Raw genomic sequence first — 25,886 nt, forward strand, 5'->3', positions numbered from 1 at the left:
GACTCCAGGAAATCCAATGTTCTGCATCCTTTCGTTCTTTATTTCCCCCATGCTCCCGTTCATAAAGATCGTAACCCGTTGCTGGTGTGAAAGTGGCTCTTTCGTGAAGTTACTAGGAACGTGAGCGAATGCCACGACAGGGTATTTATGGAAACGTCAAGTACCAACAGATCTAGCTTCAAGAGCTCCTGGCAGTGGATCGCAAACAACACATGGACTTGTTCCGCTCTTCTTCTACAGGTGTGCTTCACCGGTAACGGCGACCAAATGCGCATGATGGTGGCGTAAGTAGATATGAACGTGTCTATCAGCTATGCTCAGAGTCATTGTGCCAACTGAAACAAAGCGCTCAGAACGCGCGAATACATTCATAGAAGCATCTCCCAGATATCATTGGAATTCTGCTCACACCGTGTTCTGGAAACTACTTGGTGATCACTCTGACAAAGATTTCCAACTGTACCTGCGGCGACATTACATCGCATACTCTATGAGATCAAGAATATTCAAGAACGCATCTTTACCGCCAACGGTTGGTTCTTTGTCTGCAACTCCTAACAGACTGTCCGCCGGCCTTCTGGATGGATCCGGCGGAAGTCAAGTGACTTGCCACACTTCCTTCAAGTTGGCGTGAGCCCGTCTATTCCCGTAAACCTGATTTTGGCCAGTCAAACCCTTCGTAGACTTATTATACGAGTATTCAGACTTCTGATTCCGTCGCTGGTGCTTCATTGCGAACTCATTGCGAACTCAGTACTCAAGTAATTAGGGTGGCGTAGTATGCTATGACTTGGAAAGGCCTTGCGAATAAATATTGAGGCGTGCAGAAGCTCATGCATACGAACCGTATTGCTTAGCCCCTTGGGCACTCAGCACTCAGTCTTCTATTGAACTTCTCTTTCATTGCAGCCAACCAAGGTAGTGCGTATCCAAGCCAAGAATAAATACGAACTGCATAGTTATAAGTTACTGAACGGCAGTTGATCAATGTCGTAGAGGATACATAGTGCTGACGGTGAGGGGGATATCGTGATATAGACAGGAGCGAAACACTACAAAAAGGGAGCCGGAAGCGGGTACTAGAAATAATACAAGGATACATTTGAGGTGATGCCGCTGCCGAAGGGGATACAGAAGAGGCTATTCCTTCGTGGTGATGTCACCCGTAGATTGGGCAATCGATTTCGCAGTATCGTCGATACCTGCGTCACCTTCTGCAAGGCTCGAGGTAGGTGGCTGGCTTCCGTCAATCCCATAGTCGAGTAGAGTGGTTGTGGCAGCAATTGAGACCGAGGCGGATGTGACGGTCGCGTCGCTCCCGACGGAATCTCGGCGCGCGAGGTTGGCACGTGATCTGGTGGTTCTCCGTTCCGGTTTTTTATTATCGTCCGCGCCGTCCGCGCCGTCCGCGTCGTCGTCAGGGGGTGAGGCTGGACGATTGGCGGAATTAGGCGGAGATGCCTCGGACACCGGGGTTTGATTGGCATGGGCACTCGCGGCCGCGCGAGGATTGCGAGAACGCTTTGCAGGATACGTCGCATCGCCGTCGTCTACGTCTTTGCGCTTTCGCTTCGCAGCAGCACCGCCGGCAGCGCGCCTCTTGCGAGGACTGGGCTTGTCTTTCAGTTCAAAGGACTCCACTGGCACCGCGTCGACAACCTGAGAGGAACCCTCGTCCTCAGCTACGTCGCGAAGCCTTGAAGCTGGTCGACGCGAATGACTAGGGAAGCGACGCGATGGGTCATCGCTCATATTCGGATGAACAGGCAACCCGAACGCGGTTGGATCCAAATCCGGCAAAGAAGTCGCGAGTCGACCAAGGGGATGATAAAGGGGGAGAGGTGGACCCATAAGCGTCTTGTTTCGCTTCTCGAGTTTGTCATTGAGAGGCGTAGATGTAGAAGCGGCAGATGCTGGGCTGGTGGAGGAGGAAGATACCTTGGCCACGTTCGGACGTACTTGCCGAGAGGAGAGCTTCCCTGTGGAGGTCACGGTGGCGGAGACCTCGATGCGTAATGAGGTGACATGGGCAGTAGGTGATGGGTATGTAAACTGAGGCTTGCGCCGTACAGACCCATGGGCCGCTGACGGAGCTGAGACTACACTCATCATAGTTATAACGATGAGTTGATAGGAAGGTGGAATCTTGGCTGCCAAGCTCAAGGACGGGTATGACTGGGGTACAGGTGTTCATAGGCTTGAGCATGAGCATTGAGTACTGAGTGAAAACAGCGCTTGCTTACTTGGTGATCCTACGCTACAAAGATCTGTCCACGAGAGAATTCGTGACACAAGACCAGTGAGTGCGAGGGGATGAGGAAAGTGGTCAGGACAATATAGTGCACCAACTGAGAAGAAGGCGTGGTGAGTGTGAAGTTCGACAGTAAGACAGGGTCACCGATGTGTGCAAGAGAGGGTGAATGTTGTCGAACCACGCTGGCAGGCGCCGAAGAGGGAATGCATGAACAACTCTCAAGTGCTTGTACTGTATATCCCGGACCCTGTATGCAGTGAATATGTCCTCATCTTCCGGCTTCCGATATCGCATCCCCCGACGCGCTCCCTTTTCGGCAAAAGATTCTAGGCTTGTCCTTGAAGTTGCTCATGCGGCTTCACATTGAAGTCTACAACACCGTTCACTTCTAGCTTTGTCCCTTGGCTTTCATGAAGCTTTCTGCTGGGCGATTCTCACACTAGAAGAGTGTCACCTTAATAACTTCAAAATCAGCCCTCACATGGAGTTTGCTTTAGTCTCAACCACGTCTCAGTGCCAGTGCCCACGTCATGAAATGGGCAATCGATTAATCATGGCCGGGACCGCCAGGTGTCCACATCAGCTTTCCACTCTGATAGGCTTCGTGCATGCTACTCAATAATTGGCATCTCTGACACACTTGCCCTCGAGCCTTTACGACAACTACAACAAGGCCATGCACGGCATGCACTCGCCATGTCTATGGTAATTCACCAAACGCCATCCCAATCGGACTCAAGCTAGCCTTGCAGTCTGACCCTGACGTCATCATGGAAAAGCAAGAATTGATCAGGGCTAAGCCAAACGTGCTCTGCCTCCTTTAGCAGCTCGCATTTGGGCAAAATAGATTGATGACCCTTCTCATAGCTTCCCGTGAATGCTTTCAGATCATGATGACAGGCACCGGTCCTTCTCGTCGTATGGTGGCTCAAATAGCTTCCGTTTGATTATCAGACCGTGGACCAGAAGCGTCTAGTTTATCAATGTCTACATTTCTTGATGAGTGGTCCGCGATGGTCAGGTGCGTCACCATATCGAGTACTGGCCCAATCGCAAGGCTTCACCGTGGCAAACCAACCTTTATTTGAATCCCTTGACGATAACGAGTCCAACCAGGCGTTTCCCACTATATCTTGTTTATAACTCTGCTAGTCTTCCTTGACATGGAGTTTGACATCATCTTTGCGGGAGGTATGTAAGTGTGCACCTTGAGCCTTCACTCTCACTCATTCGAGGTGTTCGTCACGACAAACCAGGTGGCGCGACTTCATGTGTCACAGCTGGGCGCTTGGCGGCCGCTGATCCCCTACTCAGAATATTGATATTGGAAGCGGGTCCGCATACAAAAGATCTCGAAGACCATACCATCCCAGCCTGGTTCAATAGGAACATTGGCCCTGAAAGCCAAACTATCTGGAACCATACCTCTGAGAAAAGCCCCCATCTTGGCGGTCGCGCTCTTGTCTCTCAAAGTGGTAAATGCGTTGGTGGTGGGTCTAGTGTCAACTGTAAGAGGTTTCCTTTTCTATCTGGCAATCCCATCGGATACCTTTGCAGTCATGATGTACACAAGAGCCTGTGCCTCAGACTACGATGACTGGAAAACGAAGTACAAAAACCCAGGATGGGGCGCTAACGATCTGATTCCTTTGCTTTGCAAGGTCAGCCCGCTCTCTTAGCTGCTGCACATACCTAGAATAAAATCAGACAGAAACTTATCAAATCGGATATGGAAACACGCATGGCTCCTCTGGACCGCTCAAAGTTTCCTTTGGTGGTATTTATGCTGACATAGGCCGTCAAGCAATCGATGTGGCCCAAAGTTACGATGCGGATCGCCCTGTCGTCCCCGATGCAAATGATTTGCACACCACTAATGCTTACAGTGTGCGTCACTCAATGTGTGTACGATGAAGCGACTGGCTTGACCCCTTCCCTTGAAGCGCTGGGCGAAGTGCGTGCCGTACTGCACAATCAGATATGGCTACATTTCCTGATTCTGCCACGGCCTAGATGGATTGATGACAAGACAGGGAAGCGCTCAGATTCCGCGCATGCCTTCATCTATCGCCAAGAAACCAACAAGAACCTTTGCGTCATGACAGGCAAGATGGTGGTAAGGGTGATCATAGAGTACGTTTCGTGCTACATGCACCCTTATGACTAGTGATGTTTCAGTAGGAATGGGCGCGCAGTAGGCGTAGAGTGTGGAGAAGCCGAAGCACAACCCATTGGAACGCTTTCCATCTCACGTGCAAAACGACTGGTTGTTGTATCGGCAGGATCATTTGGATCGCCCGCTATCCTGGAGAGATCCGGAATAGGGCAAACGGCCATACTTGAGAGCAATGGTGTTCGTAGATCTGCCTGGTGTCGGGGAGAACCTGCAAGGCATGGGTTCATTTGTGAGGATTGTCACATATGATACATGCTACTCATCAGACATCGTAGATCATCCCATTGCCTTTCCCGCGTATTATGCTGCCGAGAATTCCCAGACTATAGACCCGCTCTATCAAGGTAGTGCAGTCGAAATAGATGGTGCGTTCTAAGTTCGCGACTATCAAACATTCATTCAGGGAGCATTAGAACTTCTTGACCAATGGCGAAAAAAAGGAACAGGCATATGCGCCCACAAGTGCAATTTCCATAGGTATCAGTTGAATATAGTTGCTAATGAGTGTATTTCAACAGCGCTCAGGACGTTGCATTGAAGATGCGACCTACCGCTCAGGATCTTGAAGAGTTGGGCCCAGATTACAAACGGCGGTACCGAGAGCTATTTTCTCAAAACCCAGACAAGTGTATGGCCCTTTTAATGCCATGTTCTGGGTGAAGATTCATTGCCTGGAATCCTGGGTGATAGCGCGCTGAATGTGATGGTTTAGGATTGTGGGAGGTTACGATGGTGTTCCGAAACGAAGGTACATCGGTACATGCTACTTTTCAGTAAGCCTCCACACCAGTGGCCGCATTGGTGGGAACACGCAACATTCACATAGTGCTATCCTCTTGCTACTGGGAGCGTCCACATCGCTTCGGGCACAGAACCTTCACAAGCACCCGGGTTCATAGATGGATTCTTGGACAAGTTCGTCGTTCAATAGTATCTGCGCAAATAATTTGCTGATGTACTATACGACGAAGCTCATTGGATGTCGCAGTGATGCGCCTCGCCTACAAACGGATGAGGGAGTGGATCCGTCGTATGCCAGCGTACCGTGGAGAAGTTCAGCAACGCCAGCCCGTGTTTCCGCCTAACAGCCAAGCCGCCTGCAAGGAGACTGGCGGTCCAGTGGTCATCGACGCTCCAGATATCGTGTATAGTGAGGAAGACAACAAAGCAATTGAAGCTTTTCACCGCGGTCATGGTAAACAAATCGTCGTGGTTGTTGTTCGTACTGTTGTGACTGAGTTGATATTTGGCATTCCCTTTCAGTGACCAGTGCAAGGCATGCGGTGGGCGCTCTGCACGCATTATAAGAAAAGCAACTGATTCACTCAACGTATAGCTGGGGACATGCGCGATGAAACCCAGGGATCTAGGCGGTGTGGTTGACTCCCGCCTAAACGTTTATGAAATCAGTAATCTTAAAGTCGCAGGTACGTCCGCATGCCAGTGGGAAGGTTTGACAACCTAATCGCAATTACGGCCTGCGCAGACCTATCCATTGCTCCCTCAAACGTGGCCGCCGTACGTCCACACCTGACCAATGCTTGACCTATAAGTGAGGTTTTCTTACTGATGAAAAAATTGCAGAATACCTACTCGAGTGCCTTGTTGATTGGGGAGAAGGCCGCTGTTTTGATCGCAGAAGAAATTGGTCTCGACATGGACAAATTCAACAACGCCAAGCTATAAGAGAGGAACACTTATAAGAAAGGACTTGCCAGAAAAGCGTTGATTCTGGAAGTCTGGTGATGCGCGAGCCGCGACGCAGTCCGGCAGGTACAGCAGGTACGGCGTGGTGGCGGGGTCCCCACTAGTAAAGTCAGCGGCATGTGATCTAGCCTTGCCGGAGGTCCATTTTATCATATATTTCATTCACTGCGTGTACATCATGTGGCTTGATAGCAAGACCCAATGCGGTGGAAAGTTGGGCGTGGATTGGGCGTGAAGCAAGCTGGTGATTTGTACTTTGTCACTAGATAAAACTGTCAATTGTCGTGACGTCTAGAACGCGTGACGTAACGCGACGAATCATCACGAAACGCGTGCGTCCCGTTGCCACTAGCGTACTTCGTGACCTGGCGCGCGCGAATCACCAGAGGGCCTCCACGTTCTTCGTGCCTTGTCACGTCCTAAGTGTATCACCTCACTCGTACTTTCATCGCCTGCCACAGCATCAAGAGAATGTCTTTGTGGGTAGATAAGGTGTGTTAGTTTACGAGATGACGGCTACCTGGTTTTCATTGTTTACACTGGCAGTTCCGGCCCAAGACTTTAGATGATCTGCATTACCACCATAGTTTGTCAGCACGTCTCAAATCTCTGGTCAGGACGTCTGCAAGATGATTTTCTCGATTCCCATTGTGACGTGAATATTGTAGGCTGCATCTGGAGACTTTCCCCATATGCTGTTTTACGGTCCCTCTGGGGCTGGCAAGAAGACCAGAGTAACTTGTACTCTCAGGCAGCTGTTTGGTCCTGGCGTAGAGAAGGTGCCTTTCCTTGCCTTTGGAACTGATCTCTCCATTGAATACCTGTGCATTTCAGCTCAAGATAGACCAACGTGTATTTCTCTCGCCATCCAAACGGAAGTTAGAAATCAATATCGTTCAAAGCAACTTCCACATTGAAATCACTCCTAGGTAAGCCCGTGATATGATATTCACGAATTTTTGCTGACTATCACCAGCGAGGCCGGCAACTACGATCGACTGGTTATTCAGGAACTCTTGAAGGAAATAGCACAAACGCAACAAGTCGATCTGAATGCGAGGCAAAGATTCAAAGGTCAGTAACCTTCTGCCAGCACTTTCACCACTCATTGACCTCCTAGTCATTTAGCTGTTGTCATCAACGAAGCAGACTCCCTTTCTCGGGATGCACAGGCTGCTCTCAGACGAACTATGGAAAAGTACATGTCAAACATGCGGATCATATTATGCGCGAACAGTACCAGCAGACTTATTGCCCCTATAAAAAGCCGTTGTTTACTCATGCGTGTTGCTGCGCCAACAACGGAGGAGGTAGGATATCTCATTGTAATGATGTCGCACCTAGTCATCACTCGTGAACAAACAGATGCAAGTCGTTCTGGAGCACGTCGCCAAGAAGCTCAAATTTGACATGCCACCTGAAGCTTCGTCGCAGATTGCTGAAGAATCTGGAGGCAACATGCGAAAGGCACTACTGGTGTTTGAAGCTCTCAAGATGCAGTCGTGAGTCCTTCGCACGTCAATTTCTCTTCCTTGCATCCTCACTCGAAACCACGAAGACCTGATCTATCGGGTCCCCTATCGATTGCGAAACCTGACTGGGAAACATATTGTCGCAAGGTCGCCCAGCTGATTCTCAAGGACCAGTCACCTTCACAGGTCATGGAAGTACGAAGCAAATTGTATGAGCTTTTGAGTCATTGTATCCCGCCAACAATCATTTTGAAGGTCATTGTTATATAACTGTGGGTAACTCTTGTGCTCACAAACCCAGTCAGACAGTTGCAGATGCCATTGTCGACTCTGTGGAGGACAACGGGTTGAGGCGAGACATAATGCACTGGACAGCTTTTTATGTGAGTGAGTGTCAAGTCGCAGCTTGCCCACACCTAACGATCCATCCTGCAGGAGCAACGAATGCGAATAGGCAATAAGAAGATCTTCCACCTAGAGGCTTGGGTAGTCAAGGTAATGAGTCTGTACAAGGTAAATACAGACATGCACACTTTCAGCCATTTTCTCATTAGTTCTCTATAGCATTTCTACAGTGGTTTTGATCTCGCGGACTTCAATGAAGATTTGTAGACAGACAAAAGGGCATTAATTACGCGCCATTTACGTGTTTCGTTACATCTTGTTGAAACCCTGAGATAGTAGTTGCTAGGCCCAACGTTCATGTATATTATAACTCACTATCAAGTAATCGGCGGATGAATCTAAGATTGAAATCAGTTAACAGTTAACAAGCTCTGGCACTGCAAACATTTCTCAATAATAGTGGCATTAATACGTGAAATTTATTTTAAAGATTAAGGTGAACACATTTCAATAATTAGTTCCTTACTATTTAAATTGTTATCAAAGACAGGAAAGAAATGTACCTGTTACTGACAGCTGAACAGCCCTGTCTTCCATAAAACTATTAAGTAATGAGGAACTAAGTATATATTGAAACCCATTCACCTTAATCTTTAAAATAAATTTCAAGTAATGTTGCCACTATTATTAAGAATTGTTTGCAGTGTGGGTGCAAATAATTCGCTCATGCGCTATCGGCAACTGACGCGTTGACGCATTGCCTAATTCTAGACGCGGCGTCAGCTTTCTTTCCTTCTGGAACTACCATGGTGAGTTACAACGATCCATATCCTAAAGAGAAGTCATTGACTCTATGGCAGCTTATTTTTTCAGTCTTCAAGACCCTCACGGATCAACAGGTCACCGTGGAACTCAAAAATGACCTTTCGATAACAGGCGTCTTGAAGTCGGTTGACCAGTCAGTCTCCAATTGTTGGTCTAGTTGGAGCGTATTCAAGGGACTAGCAAGTAATACAGGTTTTTGAACATTAGGCTAGACTCCATCACAGTTCTCGATGAAGCAAGGCATCCTCACATGGTGGGAGCTTTGGCGTATTCAGGGTAGGTTGTATTGACTTATGGACTCATACCAGATGGCTGTCAAGAACTGCTTTATCCGCGGATCAGTTGTAAGATATGTCCAGCTACCAGCTGAACATGTGGATACGCAGTTATTGGAAGACGCGACACGAAGAGGTAAGATGCATTAATCGCAATGATGTAACAGACTTCATGTATCACCCGTTGCAGAGGCCGTCAATCAAGCCAAACGGTGAAGAGTCCAATAATGATGGCTATGTTTTTTTTCGGGTCAACCCCCACTGAATGCTCTGTCCGCTGTAACCCATGCTACATCACAGAATATTACAATCTTTCCAAGCCAGTCATGTACAAGCAACTCATACGACCTCTTATACACATGCACGCACGTACGCCAGAGAACGCCAATTTTCAACCCCTCCAGGCCCAAGCATGACTGCTTTTTGAGCTATTCTTAGAGTTGTTTCCCCCTCTTCAGCCACTGCGGCAAGCCACAGAATCTTCTGATCTTCCTCCAGAGAGCTTCCCGAAGGTATCAGTGAAAGTGCCGATTGTCGAGCATCGTGCTGCATAAAAAGCAAGGCCAGTTCGCCTCTGACCCTCACGTTCGATGGTTCGTCATGCAGTGCCTTTTGGGCGACTTGCAAAGCTCTCTCCCCGTTGCCCTTGCCATCAGTTCAGCGGATATGTCGGTCACCGTAGTGTGATGTTCCATACCTGTGCTACTTCATGCTGAATGAGCAAATAGGTGACGTTGCGCTCCGGGTCTAGTTCGTGTCTCTTCTCGATAGGAAGTGACAGCATTTCCGAAAGGGCTGCATCAACCAGACCGTCGTCATCGGTTAAGATGCCCATGCCCGCAAGGGTGCTAATTGCTAGTAAGTTTTCAGGGTCGTTTGCAATGCTAATAGAATTAGTCAGATACGCCCCCGGAAATACGGCGAGCACCTACCACTCGAGCAGCAACGATTTTGCGCCCTCTCTAAAGTCTGCGCTGGGTTCAATTGCCCACATCGTACGCGCGAGCAGTACAGTCACATGTCCTTTCAATTCAACATCTTCTCCTATATCTTGAAGGGCGCTCTGGAAAGCATCTAATGCTTCTTGAAGTTGGCCCAACCTAAAATACGCCAGCCCACATCCAATCCGCGCAGAAATTCGCAGCACTCGAGTATTTTTCTCGTCAACTTCTGGGACCAAACCCAAGGCGTTTTGGGAAGACTCAAGAGCTCCTTGAACATCTTGCAGGGCCAAGCGGACTCGTGCATAATTCGTATGCGCAATAGTGAATTGTCGTTCGATTGATGTGTCCTCAGATTCCTCATATGCTGCTTCCAGAAGGGAGATGGACTCCTTGAGTACTGTAGCTGCTCGTTCTAAATCGCCCATGCGTTCGCATATGAGGCCGAGTAGATGCAATGCCGATGGGTCCGAGGGCCTCCGCTTGATATAACGATCCAGGACAAAATAGACTGGGAATATTGTATCCTGCGAGGGAGATAATGGCTGTAAGGGAAATAAGTGGAAGGTGCGGTATGCGAACTCCAAATCTGCAGATGGCTTTGGTATGTTAATATCAGACAGAGACAATATCGAAAATTCCTCACCTCGTTAGCCGTGAGGCTCGTGGCGTATTCCAAGAGGTTCTGGGCATCTTCCTCGTGCCCCTTTGCTGTAGCTAACAAGGCTTGTCCAACCCATGCTAAGGCATGGTCAGGGTCTAAAACCTGAGCTCGGTACAATGCCTCGGTTGCAAGCTCGAAGTCGTGGTGGTAGAGGTATAAAAGGCCGAGATTTGTCCATGCCACGACATTCTGGCCATTCATTGACTTTAATATGACGGTTTCAGAGAACAAAGTAACGTACCTTTCCCTCAACCTCAATTGCTTTGACATAGGCATGTTGCGAGCTCTTGGGCTTTGTGACGAAGTTGATGTTACCAAAGGCAATCCAGTAAGTAGCATCGATGGGGTTCCTCCGCAGTGCCTGCACAAGGATGGAAGCAGCCATCCCTGATACATTGTCCCGATTATCCGTAGGGAGTGAGTATGTCCATGTATACAGAGCGATTGCCAGATCGTATAAGGAGCTGCCTATCGCTGCTTCATCTGCTGAGCCCAGCATGACCCTATAATCATAGGATGCAATAGCGACTTCTAGAGCATGCCTGCCGGCTAGTTCTGCGCCATCTGGGAGGGTTGATAATGAGAAAATGGCGGAGAGCCGAGGGCTTGTATGTGTATTTGGGCCCACTATGGTTGTAACCTTGCTCAGTATATCTCTGACTTGAGTCACCTCGATGAACGACACCGGCGACGACTGCGCCAATAGGAAGAGCGCGTCGGCAACGATTTTCCATGAAACCGCCCGGTGGCCAGCGCTAGCCCCTGCCTGTACGGCAGATAAACTGGTCCGTATGCAAGCGACGAGAGTATCCTCGGCTCTGTGGGAAAAACCCCTCACAAGCTCCTGCCTCGATTGGTCCAGCTGTGTTTGAGCCAACGCTATCAAAGCACCTAACTCAGCGGGACGCGTATCCAGAATCTTCTGAAGCGATGCCAATGCTTCAGGGAAAAGTCCCATTTCTCTCTGAACCTCGCCAATAAAAAACGTACAGACCCAGTCGGCAGGGTCAAGTTCTTGAGCACGAGACAGGGCTTTGAGAGCAGCAACATGTTTGCCGGCTCGACTGTAGGCTTCACCCAGGCGCACCCAGGAAAGCTGGTCATTCGCATCTACACGAAGGGCTACCTGCAAAGCCTGGACAGCCTGCGAGTATCTTCTGCGAGTCTGAAAGGACCAAGTCAAGATCATACTAGGCGAACAAAATTCTGCTCACGAGCTCTACAATCCCTAACGCCTTCCATGCCCAGGTATTCATTGGCACATACCGGCCTATGGCTCCTGCAGTTGTCCCTCCTGCGTCCGTTGTCCCTCCTTCGCCTTCAATTGTGCGTCGCGCTATCACTTCAACTAGGTCCCATTCTTGTTCATTTGCAAATCCTTCTGCAAGACGTCGCGCGGCATCCACCTCTCGTGGGTCGAGTTCGAAAGCTTTTTGGAAGCACTTATTAGCACGCGTGGCATCCATAGCCCCATCTGATTTTGGTGTAGAGTAATATATTCCGAGGGAAGTATATGCAGGTGCATAGTTCGTTGCAGATTTGAGGCAGGCGATGAACGAAGCGTAGGCAGCTTCAGCATCTACACAAGGGATGTCGATCATGGTAAGAACTATCTTATATAAAGTATCAAAAAACAGCTGCGAACATACCGCCGTTGGCCCAATTGCATTCGCCAATCCTCCATACGCAGCGTGCTATGTCTTCGGCATGAGACGAATCTTTTTCATGCAACCCCTCAAGTGTCGCCTTGACACTTTGCAAACCAGCGAGGCCTTCGACAATTCTACCTTCAAGACGGCTGACACACCAAGAGTATTCTTCTTCTGCTAACAGCGTGTTGTCCTGGATGACTCTGGCTTTGCGGCTTGCCAGATCTTCTGGAATCCCACCTGCGTTGTCGACGCCTTTCTGTTCGGTTTTCAATGACTCGATAGAACTTTCAAAGAAACCTGCTGCTTCTTGCCAACGAGAAGCGTTCTGCATGATGTAGCCCTTAGTAATTAAGCTGCGGCTCCTTTGAGCATTCTGAGCCAGTGCAGCCTCAACAAGATGTATTGCTCGGGGATGGTGACGAGGAGGATGAAGGTGCACGAGTGCCCAAGATAGACACTCTTCCAACGATTGACGACATCTTGAAACTGGACTCAGCAGCTGGAAACCTCGGGAGGTTAGAGGACTGACTGTGACATGGCCACACCCGCTTCTTTTTCTCGCTTTGAGAGCAAGGCAAGGGCTGTTTCAGCAATTTTGACAGTGTTTGTGTATTCTGCAGAAGCAGTGACATAATCAAGAGAAGACCGGCGGGCCTCGGTCAAGTGAATGTAGATCGCGGTGCGAGCGACAAGGAGAGATTTTGGAAGAATAGGAAGCACTTCCTAAAATCAGACGTTTCACATCTGATGAATAAAGAGAGGAGGCAAGACGTACAAGGACCACGTCATAAGGGTCGTCCTCTTCTTCATACCCTTCCGAGTTTTCTTCGTCGGGGGATAGACCAACGTATACCAGATATGCTCGTATCACTCGCGCCAAGCTAGAGCTATGGAAGAGGGAGATGAATTGACGCAGCTGAGGTAATCCTATATCCTCTAGAGGGGGTGCGATAGTCAGTGGTATGACGAATTCAAGTCGCTGAAAATAAAACGACCGACCTATCTGCAGATAATCATTTCCTTCCATATATAATTCCCAAGCGTATTCATCAGGTATGCCGATGCTGACTACCCCCTGGACAAGCCCATCGAGCTCCGAGCGCAAACGGGCCTTCTCCTCAGTGGATGATGGAAGAGCTATGACCAATCGCTCAAGGAACCGTATCAACTTCGACTCTGTCTCTCGTCGATGGCCATCCGACGTTTGAGGGTGATTTAAAACTTCATTGTACAATGACGGTAACTGCAAATTCTCAGTAGCCTAATCTCAACATAAGTGGAAGACTCGCTTGTGAAGAAGACCAAATCTCTTGTCCGATTTCTTTCTTGAGCTCCTCTGGGGGCGACGCGCCAAGTCGGGTACGACGTTTATCGAATTCTGACTTGAACGTCGATTCCTCCTCCTTCTCAAGGAGTTCAATCAACGAATCATACAATTCAAGTGAGTCTGGCCATGGAAACGCGTACGAAGGTGACGCTGCTGGATTGCTGGGGTCAGGGGGAGGTATCGCTGATAGTGTAGAGTAAAACGGGGATGAAGGAAGGAGGAGTGACAATGCTCCAATTACTTCAGGACGAGACCCATGTTCTTTCAGGGCAATGATTACTTTTGAGTAGGTTTCTCCGCACTTGATGGTGTCTGCGTTCAGCCCTTTGCTGAACATGTGCATCAACTGCTGGAGCGTTTGCACGTAGCTACTCCATTGTTCCGTACGCTCATACAGCTTGGACAGGCCCTAGAGTCACCCTGAGTTGAAGTCTCGGAAGACGTATAGGAGATAGCAACGATACCTGCCATGCAAGAAGCTGGTCATCCTTGAGAGCGATCGCTTTCCTGTACATCTATGACACGGGTGATTGGTCCTCATTGTTGCATTCATGGTTCAACGACGGACCTGTTCACTCTTCTTATGTTCTCCAAGCTCCAAGCACGCTAACCCAAGGAATACATGCCTGCAATACGAAGGGCGTGAAACATGATGAACCCTTCATCTACAGGGTGCAGAGCACACACGCATTGTAATTTTCCGGTTCATAATCGAGCACTTGGGTCGCTGCATCGTGCGCTAGACCGAAATCCTTCTTCGCGATCGCATCTCTGGCAGCCTTGAGCTTCGACTTTGCAAATGAGGCCATGGATTCTTGGCGAACAAGAGGGGTCAAAGTAAAGCTCCACAAATGCACTTGATCTTCAAGTGGTGTCCAAAGTAAGTATATCGAAGTTCACCTCGAGCAAGCAGGGGAGAATGAGCACACATGCGCAGCCACATACATTGGACCATCGACCTCACTCATACAAAACTATGCAAAAATAGCTCTGCAGATCTGTGACATTATAATCCACGATGTTATAGGCTTTAGATTATAGATAGTTGTAGCTATTATGCAACCAGGTAGAACATTTTCCAAGCCCAGCCCATTTTACCTTCCGTTCGCTTCTGCATCAAGGCATTCTCCTCCTCATCGTCAGGTTCCTCACGATACTCATCAGCGTACAAATTTACGGTGTTTATGTTTACCAAGTCGGTGGAGAACCATTGCTTTGAGGGTATGGGGATATTTGAAGGCGCTGTCGGATGGTCGGCTCCGGATGAAGAAGAATTTAGGGTATGACCTGGAGTCTGGGTTGACTGCGAGCCAGGTCGAGCAATAAGTATCCATCCCGAGTACATGACAATCATGATGGGAATCTCAATGTAAAATGACACGAATGTGACGGCGTTGAAGGGGTGGATAGATGACCATCCTTGGACTGTACAAAGACAGGGTAGTGGTCAATGGTTCGTCGTTGTTTAAGTTCTGTGAACACTTGCTTAAGATGAGAGCAATGACCGTAACGATCTGCAAGAAAACCAATGTGTGAGAAGAAAGCACAATGCTACAGCTTAGATCTGACTCACCACAAAATAGGGACCCCAGGGCCATGTCCAAGTCGCTCTGAACTTGATTTCGTCAAGGGGGCGCTCCTGTTGTACCCAAGCCTTGCGCCAACGTAAGCTTGCTATACCAATTGACAGCCAGGCGATCTACAATGAATGGTGAGGCGTTGATAAATGCATGAACAACTTTGGCCACTTTATCTCACTTGATTTGAAACGCCAACAAGGTTCTGCAACCATCCCCACAGCTCACCTCCACCTATAAAGCTACTTCCAAAGCAGAGGACACCGATACTACTTGTAGCAAGGAGTGCATAAACCGGAATACCACTCTTCGTGGTGCGCGAGAAGAGCCGCGGTGCCTGTCCCTGAGGCCGAACGGATGCGAGCGAATGGAGGACACGAGTCCCGGCGAAAAGGGCGTGGTTGCCACCGGAAAGGACAGAGGTAAGGATGACGGTGTTCATAAAGGAGGCGGCAACCGCTATCAGGAAGTACACGTGTTGAACAATTGGACAACACGAAGTCAATAAATGGTACACGCACTCGATCCAGCTTGGGAGAAAACTATTGTAAAAGGCGAAGTTGTCGTGGATTTATTAGACAGCCCGGGATAATCAAAGGGTACTAAAAGTTTACAAAGGCGTTAGTATGGATTGCATACTTCACATGAGAATGCCCATTGTCTTGGAAATGTCACTGACCATTGAGCCCAATGAGCAAGATAGAAATGATATAGAAAAGCAGGATACTAAGAAAACAATGAAAACCAGTAAAGGTATATGGACTGACTGTATAACTCACCGCCAAAAAACAAATTTGACCACGCGGGGCATATTTCGTGACGGATTCTTGGTTTCTCCAGCTGTAATACCTAGACTCTCTGTGCCGCCATCTACAGCCTTCGTTGAGCACACCCAAACTCATGATGAACCTGTAGGACTACATACAAGCAAAGCTAGCGGTGACGAAAACATTGGCGAATCCTCCAAAACCGCCAACGAAGGGAGCCCCAGGGATGCGCCAGTATTGAGAGCCAATGTACTGATGAGAAGTGTTGACGCCAACATTCACGAGAATACCGACGATGATGAAGACAATTATGGTGGCGACCTTAAGGAAGGACAACCAATACTCTGAAGAGGTAAGGCTTAGAGGATAATGGATACGTTGCTTTTGTCAAACACACCGAGTTCGCCATAGGCCCGAACATGGATCGCGTTGACTGACACGAGAAAAACCCAGAATAGGAGAGAAACAACCCAGGGATTCCATGTTGTCCAGAATTGTAAGACAAGCTGGGCAGCGGTGAGGTCTGAAGCAAGAGACACGGCATCATTGAACCAATAATTCCAAGAGAGCGCAAATCCGTATGAAGGAGAGAAGAAGCGTGTCGCGTATGCATTGAATGATCCTAACGTAGTTCAACAAATAAAACAGCCATTTGTGCTTCAGCGATCACAATTGCCTATGCATCGAATTCGGGCGAAGTGACTTACCAGCAACAGGGTATTGCGTAGCCATTTCTCCCAGCAATAAAAGTGTAATGTATACCACGCAGGCGACAACAGCATAGCAGATCAGCATGGCGGCTGGCCCGCCTTGTGCAAGAGAGCGACCGGTGCCGAGGAAGAGACCAGTTCCAATAGTGCCTGCTATCGCTATCATCTGCACCTGTCTAGCAGATAGCCCACGGTGTAGTTTATGAGATTCTTCTCTCAGTTGGGTATCATCTTCAATGTCTTCAGTATGGTCCGGACTCTTCGGCAATGAGGAATGCACATCAGTAGATCCATAAAGTACTGGTGTACTTCGTCCAGAGGAAGCCATGGTGCTGTGAACCGCGGACCTCCCAAGAAGTCTATGACCGTGGAAGACAGTAAGAGAGCTGTAGAGAACGCGTCAAAGATTTTAGAGTAGATTATAAGCGCTTGCTCGCCCACCCTTCTCGCCTCTGGGGTAACAACTCGGGTATCGGACGGAGCAAGCATATGTGGATGGCACGCCATTTTGCGTCACCGGAGGATGTTAATGTGAAGGTAGAGCTTGCTGTATATATATCCAATTTATGGGCGCTTAATTCGTCGGTTAGATGGCCGAGCGGTCTAAGGCGCCAGACTAAGGATCTGGTCTCTTCGGGGGCGTGAGTTCGAATCTCACTCTAATCATTTTGTTTTTGTGTGCCGCTTTTACTTCACTGTTTTGCGGCTTCCGGAGGCACGGGACACTCATACCTGAGATACATTATGTAGTTCATATTACGCCTTCCACGATAAATTTAGCAGTTTTTCTGGACTATATCATCAAGCAGAATTCCTCCTAGCACTAATTGCGGTAGGATAACTGCAGCTTATGAGATGGTCGCTCCGGCATACGACGATAAGAGATGCCGAGGCGTCTGCATAGTTTTCGGATTAATCCGTACTCTTCCAAACTCTAATCTTCCGGCAGGAAACAGCGCCAAACATCAGCGACACCGGCAGACGCAGAACACAGGTCAATATTAGGACGCTCCCCTCGACTTCAAGACTGTCAAGACCCGCCTACCCAACGATGGCTACTACCACGCTCCCAAAAGACGTCTCTAAGCTCGGCCAGGAAATCAAGCTCTTCGGAAAGTGGGACACGCAAGAGTATGTAGCATATGTTCCTGAATCGACGAAGTACGCTGATGTTGGTTGTCGTAGTGTCGAGGTTAAGGACATCTCCCTCACCGACTACATTCAAGTTCGCCACGCCGTCTATCTGCCACACACTGCCGGTCGGTATGCCAAGAAGCAGTTCAAAAAGGCCCAGATGCCTATTGTTGAACGTCTCGTAGACAGGTGTGCATCATCATTCCTTCCTCCCACATACATATCTTATGGGCGTGTTTAGCTTGATGATGAAGGGTCGCAACAACGGCAAGAAACTCATGGCCGTCCGCATTGTTGCGCATGCTTTCGAGATCATTCATCTGCTCACGGACCAGAACCCGATCCAAGTTCTTGTTGATGCTATCGTTAACACCGGTCCTCGCGAAGATTCCACCCGCATCGGCTCTCAGGGTACCGTTCGCCGTCAGGCTGTTGATGTCTCGCCACTCCGCCGGGTGAATCAGTCGATCGCCCTCCTTACCATTGGCGTAAGCGGTCTTGTTTGGGTCATGGGATGTTGTCAATTAACTCTCCAATTTTCTATGTAGACTCGCGAGAGTGCTTTCCGGAACGTGAAATCGATCGCGGAGTGTCTCGCCGACGAGCTTATCAACGCTGCTAAGGGGTCCTCCAACTCATATGCCATCAAGGTAGATACTCTCGCTGAACGCAGCAGTAATCCGTGCTGACTCTTCACACAGAAAAAGGATGAGCTGGAGCGTGTCGCTAAGTCTAACCGGTGAAATACGCTTTGGAACGGACTTCCACGTTTCGGGATTGGGATTCGTGCTACTTGCGTGTGGGCCATCAGTCTGCTGTTTTCTTTATTCTCTTATCCTTCCTATGACCCCCATGTTTTCATGTACCATCGTACCCAATCCATGCACGCGTCCCTGCTCTGCGTAGTCAAGTACTCCACTACATGATGCGAATTGCACTCGCGTAGCAATGCGTTATCGCCATCAACATTGCTTGCAGCCGCGCAGTTAATGCTCTCCGATGATCCACCTTCCTACTTTGCCTCGATGACCCGGCCCCTGAATTATGTACCATCTTCTCGGGAAGTTCCAGAAAGGTCGACGGGGAATGACAAAGAAGTATATATCCGCTAGTACACTAAGCTCGCAGGCAAACTACCAATACTATGAGGCTTTAAACTACTCAAACGCCACATCCATCAGCCAAGTCCTCGATCTGCTCAGCAATCTTCCATATGCGCTTCCTATTCCGCATGGACCCACTGTGGAAACACCTTGCGAGGTACTGCCAGCTATCAGGTATGGGCGAGGGCTTATAAGGCTCGTGTTGTGATACAGGGCAAAACCATGGGGCACTTCTCCGCATCCACGTATGTGCCAGCGTATTGCGGTCGACTTCAAATGCAAGAAGCTTGAATCTCAAACTTCGACTTGAAGCAGCCAGTACCAACAGAGTAGGAAACGGGGTATATGACGCAATCATAGAGATAAGCTCAAATGGAAGGCACTCGAGCTTTGTCTTTGAGATAGAAGTAAGCGGCGCTGAAAGGACGGAAGGAGGGGTGGAAAACTTGGAGTCATGTTCAAACGGAAATCTTCGTTACGTTACATGTAAATTAGATTATACCGTTGGAAGGCGGCGGGCTCACCTGTCCGGTCGCATCCATATCCAATATCGACCTCGGTGGATAATCGTATCTCGTATAAGACGCTTGTTCCTCAGATATGCCAGAGACAAGAAAGCTTCGTGAGACATTCCCGGGAGAGGAAGAGGCCAAAGCTTCTGTGACCCTTGGATTTCTCCATAATCCACTTTGTCAAGTCCCACTTGGCCATGACGCATGGACCTGCCTTGGAACATCGCGAGCCTCCAGAGACGCTTGACGGTTACCCTGTTCTGAGTAGCCAACCGTAAGATGAGAAGAGAACAGCTTTGAACCATTATGTTCGTCCCATGAGCCACAGGATATGCTATACGGTTGTCTGCCGGGCCATCAACCGACCCAGAGTAGAATCCGGCTCCTGGTCTGCAGCCTGGGATAGCTCGAAGATCGAAGTCATCGACACCCAAAGCATCCTCTTTGGTGACCTGACCGCGGTGGGTAGGTTTGCCGTCTTCGTCGATAGCACCTGTGAAGTAAAGCTCAATGGCAATCTGTGGTCAAAAGTGAGTGCCTCACCGACGACCGTGACATCGTCCATCCCCGCTATTTCGTCGTCCGTCACGATGTCCGCGATAGCTTCTATGACTAGAGGATCTGGGTCGTAGTCGTAGCCAAAAACGTCAAGGAGTGCTATGCCAGCGCCTGGTATACAGCCTGATATCTACAGTAGTAGCGGTCAAAAAGAGCGGCGTTCCAGAAGGGCATGCTGACCAAACAATAAACGGCTTCTCTTGTCATCGTGAATCTACAGGAAACTTGATTGGTATGAGAAGGGGAACTCTCGCGACAAGAAATTGAGTGGGGTTAAGAGTGGGTGCAACACCTGTTCTCCATGCGTAAGAAGCGAGTACAGCCATTTCAGGGAGGCTACAACGTGTTTTTGCAAGGAGGACGAGAGGGCGGATGTTCAGTCACTCAGGGGATGAAAAGAAGCGTAAACTCACCCAACCGAGCCCAGCAAGAGGCAGCGAGGAAGGTTGAGCCACGTGGAGGACACGGCTTAGACTTATCTGTTAACGGTCATCGTGGCGAGTCATGCTGAACGGGTGTCGCATCGTGGTCCCAGCCATCTGCCGACTCCGAGTCTGCGATAGTCTAGTGGTGTATAACTTTGTGCACTGTCGTTCAAAACGGCAGCAGAAGGCTTAAGCTTGGCTGTTGCACTTGCCCGCCGTCAGGATCTGTCCATTTATGAGCCTGACTTCCGCTACCTTCCGCTACCCGCCGTTGTGTAATGACCAAATGAGCAACCGCACAAGGCAACGATATTCACGCACACGTTGCCTGACTCCCAACGGAACATACGTATAAATTAGTCACTCATTGAGCGATCGAAAGCTTACACCAAAAATCGATTCGTAGGCTGCAGACAGAGACAGATATCTATTTACTTGTTGTATCCTCTATAATACTGTACAGTGGACGACTTCAATAAACAGTGACGCAGAGCCACAAGTTGGCGCAAAGCGACACTGGGCACCAACTTCTAGCCGTGCCGCAGTGATTCAACGAACGGAGTGACAGTGGTTACGACAAGCAGTCAATGAAGTATGTTCCAGATTAAACTATAAACAACGAGTGAAGTATAAACAGCGAATGAAGAATGAAAGAAAAAAATGTAAATTCCATGCAATCCTACCAATGCCGCTTGAGAGTGGGCTACTAGTCGAGGCGAATAAACGGTACAAATGAGCAACAGATAGACGAAACAGGACAGAGGGACGGGGGACGAGGATCTAGAAGTACATGTCACAGATTGTTGGAATATCCCGTTCATGGGGTTTGGCAGAAGAGTGAGTCCCGGCTGAAGGAATCGACAGGTTATAGTAGCAGCTTGGCTTCCAATATCTATGCTGGCGGGATGGGGACTGCGCTAAAGACGACCCAACATGAGTTGAGTTGGTCAAGGGTTGGCAGATACGCATGATGGCAATGTCCAGAGGGTGGATAAATGTATGTTAAATAGTGTCGGGTCAAGATTAAGATGATAAAATTAACCAAAATCCTGATGGGGTGAGATTAGAGCGCGAAGCACTGGTAAGCCGGGTATTGCCTCCAAAGTGGGTTGTGGGGGGTTGCGGGATGAGTCGACACGGACAGGATGAGCCTAGTCGGTGATGGTTTGATGCTAGGTTACGTAAGTACGATTGAGCCAGTGTCCTCAGCGGTAGGGATCGAACAGGATCTCCTTAGCGACGGCAAGGAACGAGTGGACGGTTGTTAATGCTTGTTACTGACGGTGTCGAAGGGAATAGCAAGGGATAGCATGATCCTCGAGAGCCCAAAGCAACGCAAGACCCGAGTAATGAAAATGCTAGACCCTTCAGAAAGCAAGAAATTATCTGCTTGCGTAGAGGCAGTCGGGAATCATGTCCATGGCCCTACCATCTGCATTCCCCAAGGTGCTGCTGCGAAGCAAGCGACCGCGAATAACGCAGAGTTATACGACCTCTGAGTGAAGTCCAAAGTGATAGGCTACCGTTGAGCAGAGCCTGCCTCACCAACGGGTGGGTTCGGTTTCGGAACGACTCCCTCGACGCCCTTGTATCCTATGCCACGTCCAATTTCTTGGACCATTGCCTTGCCCATGAGGCAAACCCATCCTAGCCCTTCGCCAGTTATGCATTGACCAGGCCAGAACAGTTCTCCTTCTTCGTCTTCCAAGTCAGGTTCATACTCTTCGTGGGCAGACAAGCTAGACTTGAGCATCCGCGCGAGAGTGGTGGGATAGTGCTCAGCCAACACAGACAGGGTGAGGTATTTTTGAGAATGGATCATGCAATTTGAAGCCTGCCGTATCCCTTCGGATTGTTGCACAAGGGAAAACGCGAATGACGGGCCGATGGGGGTAGAAGCCTTTGCTGCAGCGTTGACCATGACAGGTGGAATATGTTGCTTGGGCTCAAATCCGAGTGGCTTCTTGATTTCATCCACGATGAGCTGGGAAAGAGCATCATATTGTATTGGTGGCGTTGAGTTGGCAGTAGCTGCTGTTGCGGAAGTGCTGATATTATTTGAGAATGTGTTGGGGGTACCACCTGTGCTATTATTGATGGGTGTAGAGTTTGCGCTGTTCGGCGGCAGACTAGCAGGAGATGGGAGCATAGGTGGCGTGGATTGGAGTCCGAGGCCGTGCTGACCAGAGTTCACCTTGGATTCATCCCTCACAGCAGCCTGACCGAGGTCAACCATGTCAGCCTTCAGCTGATCCCATAGCCGACGCATTTCGGGGTCGACGGATCGGCGGTTTGCATATACGAGCTTCCGTGAATGGATAAATGCTTGGATCATGAAGCTAAAGCCGGTGGATATGCGTTAACAGCCCTCCTCAGGATAGAAAATAGCTTACATCAGTCCAAGTAACGCTTTCTCTTGCTCGCCATGGACATCTGCAGTTTCCCACTTCGCCATGCACCACCCCAGGAATGCGTCAATAGTAGACCACGTCTCGTGAAAGCAGGATTGTCGAATAAAATCTTTCATCCACATCGCGTATGTGAAGCAAAGAAGGGCATCGAGCAGCTCAAGGCGCGCGATGAGGCCACTATTCTGATAATATGAGGAACCAGGGGGAGGTGGGTTGGCCAAGGGGCGATACTCTTTGTGGGTCGGGGGATATGCTGACCAAAGGCGAGCATCTCCGGAGTACTTCAGCTTCCGGCCATACTGGTGGTACTTGTCGTGAAGCTCGTCGAATGTTCGAACAGTAGGCCGACCGCGGCGGGGCCGACGAACCGGAACAGCGTTGGGCTCAAGCGAGACCTGGGCATTCAGTGGGAAAGAGTCAACATCTTCGCGTACTTCGCCATCCTCCGATGGCTCCAACCGGGAGTTGAGTGATTGCGCGGCATTTGCGGGCCTACGTGCCGACGGCGACGGCTGTTGGGCGTTGTTGTGCTGATGGTGATGACGCTGGGACCTCTCGGGAGGACTGGCGAGCCGTACGCGCTTTATAGAAGTAGACTCTGGTGCAGTATCTAGCTTGCGTTTGGCCGAGTGAGGAGCTGGGGAACTCCGACAAGACGCCGGGGGAGATGGTGGGAGCTGCGGAGGGAGGGGAGCGGAGAGGGGCCCGAGAATCTAAAGCAGATAACATGTCAATGCCCATTGACATTACAGACATAGTCGAAGGGATATACCTCGAGGCTTTTTAGCAGCTGCTCACGCGTCCATCTGCTATGATGACGAGAGGTAAGTTAGGTGGGGCGCTTAGAGAAGCCGGGCACATACCGTCTAGCGGACGAGGTAGATGCAGAAGACGAGGAGGAGGAGTTGAGGGAAGTCGAGGCCATGTGTCCCCCGCGTCTAGTGGACGAGAGAGGTGGTGGTGGGAGGAGGGAAAGCAGTGGCCAGCGCAACAATGGCCTGGCTCAATTGCGAGGGGACGACTGGGCGGAAGCAGAAATGGTCAAACGGGAAGTGCCTTGCCAAACGACCAACAAATCTCCATATTATAATTTATTATTATTACCTTTATTGTGTTTCTATCCCCTCCGGTTGCGTCTGACATAGCCCGACGCCCGAGATCTGTTTCAAATCCTTTGCCGGGCAGTTCTTGTTCACCTCCCCAAGCCCTTGCCCGTCCTTGTCGTCCCCTCACAAGTTGGCATGTCCACAGCCACCCTAGTACCACACACTACTAGCATGCGATTCCATCCTCCGTCCCCTCGCTTACAGTGATATTCGCAGTCGAACATCATCTACTGTAGATAGTTTCAGTAGCTTTACCTCCATGGTCAGCTCCTCTTGCAGTTGAGTCTTGCGTGCACGCCTGACTCCAACCACGCTGTGAGCACACGTCGTAGTCGTCAGTTGAGAGCTGCACCTTGGTAGTCAGCAAGTGCCGTGATACGTATATATACAGGAACACCCCATGCAAGCTGGCTGTGGGTTGGTTCGATAATTCGCCTCAACCCCGGCCTCCATATGGCCGTAAATCCGCGTTGAGACTCAGACTTAACCACGGCTCGGCATATTCGAATTCCCTCCCTTCCAATGTTCGATTGATTCAGATCCACGGCTCCCTACGCATTGCGGTTGGTGGCAGAATTATGTAGATAAGGTTCTCGGACTTTTAGGGCCGCCACCAGTGCCAAGGGTCCATTATACAAGGCGCCGGCCTCCACCTAGAGGCTAAAGTGCCTACTGGATTCCATCATGGTCCAAAACTCCATTCCCCTGCATTATATGCAGGTGCTGCCTGCACCTATGTCATGCTGCTACACTCTTGTAAATGCTGGCTATACCGTGCAGAGCTCCCCGATAACCCTACACTATCATTATGGTCTCATTTAGGTAAACCGAGCGCGAGGCTGCATGGCCAACGAACTTCAGGAACGGGGCAACCCAAAATAGATCAGTTTCGTATTTGTATCCCAGAACTATCCAACTAAAGCGATGCGCTCCACCGATCGCGAACGTTACAAATGTGCATCTCCGTCTAGGCCGCCTACTAACCTTTCGTTGTCATTCAATATTCGACCCCCGAACTTGACGTGACTCAGGATATCCTGTATCACCTCAGCAATATTCAGAGAGTGGAGACCCGGCGATTTCTCGCTGCACAGTCCTCGCTGCCGTATGCTGTATACATCACGTTGGTGCTATTGATCATGTTCATTCTGACTTGTAACGTACCCGCCCCGACTGGGCCGGGAATAATCGTGACCAAAAACCCCTTGTTCCTCCGGGGACTATGGAATCACTTCGACCATGCGCTGACACTTTGACGGCGAGTCTCGCCACATGCCGCCGGACTCCCATGAGTTAGCCTAGCTTTCTGAAGAATATAACTCACTTGCGACTCAATGGACGGGGTAACGCAAGAGCCCCGCACCGCCGCAACGGTACTCGGTGTGATTGTGCTGATGAAGGCCGCTAAAACGCAACTTCCCAGAAACTCAATCCGGGCAAGCACTTGCATTCTCCGGGTGAGCCGGTGAGGTCTGCATCAACTGTCTTCCATTTACAGGTTGATGCATCGTCCGCGGCTATCCGAATTAGCATGACGGGGCCAGCTTTCTGCAATCGAGGCTTCGTTTCTTCCGATCCCCCACAGGATTTCACAGAGCACCTGCACGATGCGGCGTATAGAATTGGTACTATTACACACTTCTGAACGCCATGGAACCACGATACTTCTTTGAGAGATATTGGACTTTACTTGGAATGGTGGTTCGATAGCCACGTGCACGTGAGAGAGACTAGATAGACGCATTCATTGCTTCATCCGCAATGTCATCTCGGGGAAATATGCACGTATAAAATAGAAATCCCGTTGTATTCAAGGATAAAAGACAACGGATGCAGAGGGGCAGAACGTTGCAAGATGCTTCATTACAAAAGATTGAATGTAAGTCAGGGTATATTCTATGCTTCTCATGCACACCTAGAATATTTATTCGCGAGTGGCCACAAA

At 49.5% G+C, this 25,886-nt stretch overlaps 8 protein-coding genes and 1 non-coding gene across 9 annotated transcripts; 5 read left to right on the forward strand and 4 right to left on the reverse strand.

Moving 5' to 3' along the window:
- Positions 1–888: 888 nt before the first annotated feature.
- On the reverse strand, positions 889–2,441 carry CONPUDRAFT_143003 (uncharacterized protein). The gene is made up of 2 exons (XM_007768641.1): positions 2,244–2,441; positions 889–2,175 (listed from the first exon to the last, which is right to left on the reverse strand). The coding sequence occupies exon 2, from the start codon at positions 2,110–2,112 to the stop codon at positions 1,141–1,143; it is 972 nt and encodes a 323-aa protein (XP_007766831.1). The 5' UTR covers positions 2,113–2,175; positions 2,244–2,441; the 3' UTR covers positions 889–1,140.
- Positions 2,442–3,509: 1,068 nt separating this feature from the next.
- CONPUDRAFT_52372 (FAD/NAD(P)-binding domain-containing protein) lies at positions 3,510–6,116 on the forward strand (the record flags this gene model as incomplete). Its single annotated transcript, XM_007768145.1, has 14 exons — positions 3,510–3,762; positions 3,812–3,915; positions 3,962–4,141; positions 4,233–4,387; positions 4,436–4,605; positions 4,646–4,795; positions 4,844–4,892; positions 4,949–5,086; positions 5,143–5,203; positions 5,257–5,345; positions 5,402–5,645; positions 5,767–5,857; positions 5,917–5,948; positions 6,015–6,116. Coding segments are annotated over 14 exons (1,818 nt in total), but the record flags the coding sequence as incomplete, so codon positions are not given.
- A 404-nt stretch (positions 6,117–6,520) lies between these two features.
- CONPUDRAFT_163961 (P-loop containing nucleoside triphosphate hydrolase protein) lies at positions 6,521–8,380 on the forward strand. Its single transcript, XM_007768642.1, has 11 exons — positions 6,521–6,629; positions 6,684–6,749; positions 6,806–6,916; positions 6,972–7,066; positions 7,114–7,211; positions 7,266–7,447; positions 7,503–7,639; positions 7,696–7,864; positions 7,915–7,992; positions 8,045–8,122; positions 8,174–8,380. The coding sequence occupies exons 1-11, from the start codon at positions 6,609–6,611 to the stop codon at positions 8,219–8,221; spliced, it is 1,083 nt and encodes a 360-aa protein (XP_007766832.1). The 5' UTR covers positions 6,521–6,608; the 3' UTR covers positions 8,222–8,380.
- Positions 8,381–8,760: 380 nt separating this feature from the next.
- CONPUDRAFT_88943 (U6 snRNA-associated Sm-like protein LSm2) lies at positions 8,761–9,204 on the forward strand (the record flags this gene model as incomplete). The annotated part of the gene is made up of 4 exons (XM_007768643.1): positions 8,761–8,763; positions 8,815–8,912; positions 8,972–9,032; positions 9,088–9,204. The coding sequence occupies 4 exons, from the start codon at positions 8,761–8,763 to the stop codon at positions 9,202–9,204; spliced, it is 279 nt and encodes a 92-aa protein (XP_007766833.1).
- Positions 9,205–9,405: 201 nt separating this feature from the next.
- CONPUDRAFT_52066 (TPR-like protein) lies at positions 9,406–14,047 on the reverse strand (the record flags this gene model as incomplete). The annotated part of the gene is given in 13 exon segments (XM_007768129.1): positions 9,406–9,699; positions 9,752–9,938; positions 9,987–10,594; positions 10,642–10,848; positions 10,901–11,824; positions 11,874–12,238; positions 12,309–12,533; positions 12,609–12,790; positions 12,841–12,965; positions 13,054–13,247; positions 13,311–13,554; positions 13,584–13,599; positions 13,614–14,047. Coding segments are annotated over 13 exon segments (4,005 nt in total), but the record flags the coding sequence as incomplete, so codon positions are not given.
- A 616-nt stretch (positions 14,048–14,663) lies between these two features.
- Positions 14,664–17,157, reverse strand: CONPUDRAFT_136117 (uncharacterized protein). The gene is made up of 11 exons (XM_007768644.1): positions 17,134–17,157; positions 16,690–17,078; positions 16,380–16,604; positions 16,141–16,326; positions 15,995–16,085; positions 15,895–15,941; positions 15,737–15,817; positions 15,397–15,674; positions 15,212–15,337; positions 15,125–15,152; positions 14,664–15,063 (listed from the first exon to the last, which is right to left on the reverse strand). The coding sequence occupies exons 2-11, from the start codon at positions 17,018–17,020 to the stop codon at positions 14,693–14,695; spliced, it is 1,764 nt and encodes a 587-aa protein (XP_007766834.1). The 5' UTR covers positions 17,021–17,078; positions 17,134–17,157; the 3' UTR covers positions 14,664–14,692.
- Positions 17,158–17,276: 119 nt separating this feature from the next.
- On the forward strand, positions 17,277–17,358 carry CONPUDRAFT_t39. The gene has a single exon. It is a non-coding gene; the product is annotated as a tRNA-Leu (tRNA).
- Positions 17,359–17,675: 317 nt separating this feature from the next.
- Positions 17,676–20,322, forward strand: CONPUDRAFT_81066 (40s ribosomal protein s5-1). Its single transcript, XM_007768326.1, has 8 exons — positions 17,676–17,823; positions 17,878–18,015; positions 18,068–18,314; positions 18,375–18,476; positions 18,528–19,399; positions 19,454–19,934; positions 19,985–20,129; positions 20,180–20,322. Exons 1-5 carry the CDS (start codon positions 17,744–17,746, stop codon positions 18,567–18,569), a joined length of 609 nt encoding a protein of 202 aa, XP_007766516.1. The 5' UTR covers positions 17,676–17,743; the 3' UTR covers positions 18,570–19,399; positions 19,454–19,934; positions 19,985–20,129; positions 20,180–20,322.
- An 873-nt stretch (positions 20,323–21,195) lies between these two features.
- CONPUDRAFT_136120 (uncharacterized protein) lies at positions 21,196–24,223 on the reverse strand. The gene is made up of 4 exons (XM_007768645.1): positions 23,699–24,223; positions 23,608–23,644; positions 22,818–23,548; positions 21,196–22,763 (listed from the first exon to the last, which is right to left on the reverse strand). The coding sequence occupies exons 1-4, from the start codon at positions 23,758–23,760 to the stop codon at positions 21,944–21,946; spliced, it is 1,650 nt and encodes a 549-aa protein (XP_007766835.1). The 5' UTR covers positions 23,761–24,223; the 3' UTR covers positions 21,196–21,943.
- Positions 24,224–25,886: the final 1,663 nt, after the last annotated feature.

Source organism: Coniophora puteana (assembly GCF_000271625.1).
Source record: "Coniophora puteana RWD-64-598 SS2 unplaced genomic scaffold CONPUscaffold_4, whole genome shotgun sequence".
In the NCBI taxonomy this organism is placed as follows: Eukaryota; Fungi; Basidiomycota; class Agaricomycetes; order Boletales; family Coniophoraceae; genus Coniophora; species Coniophora puteana.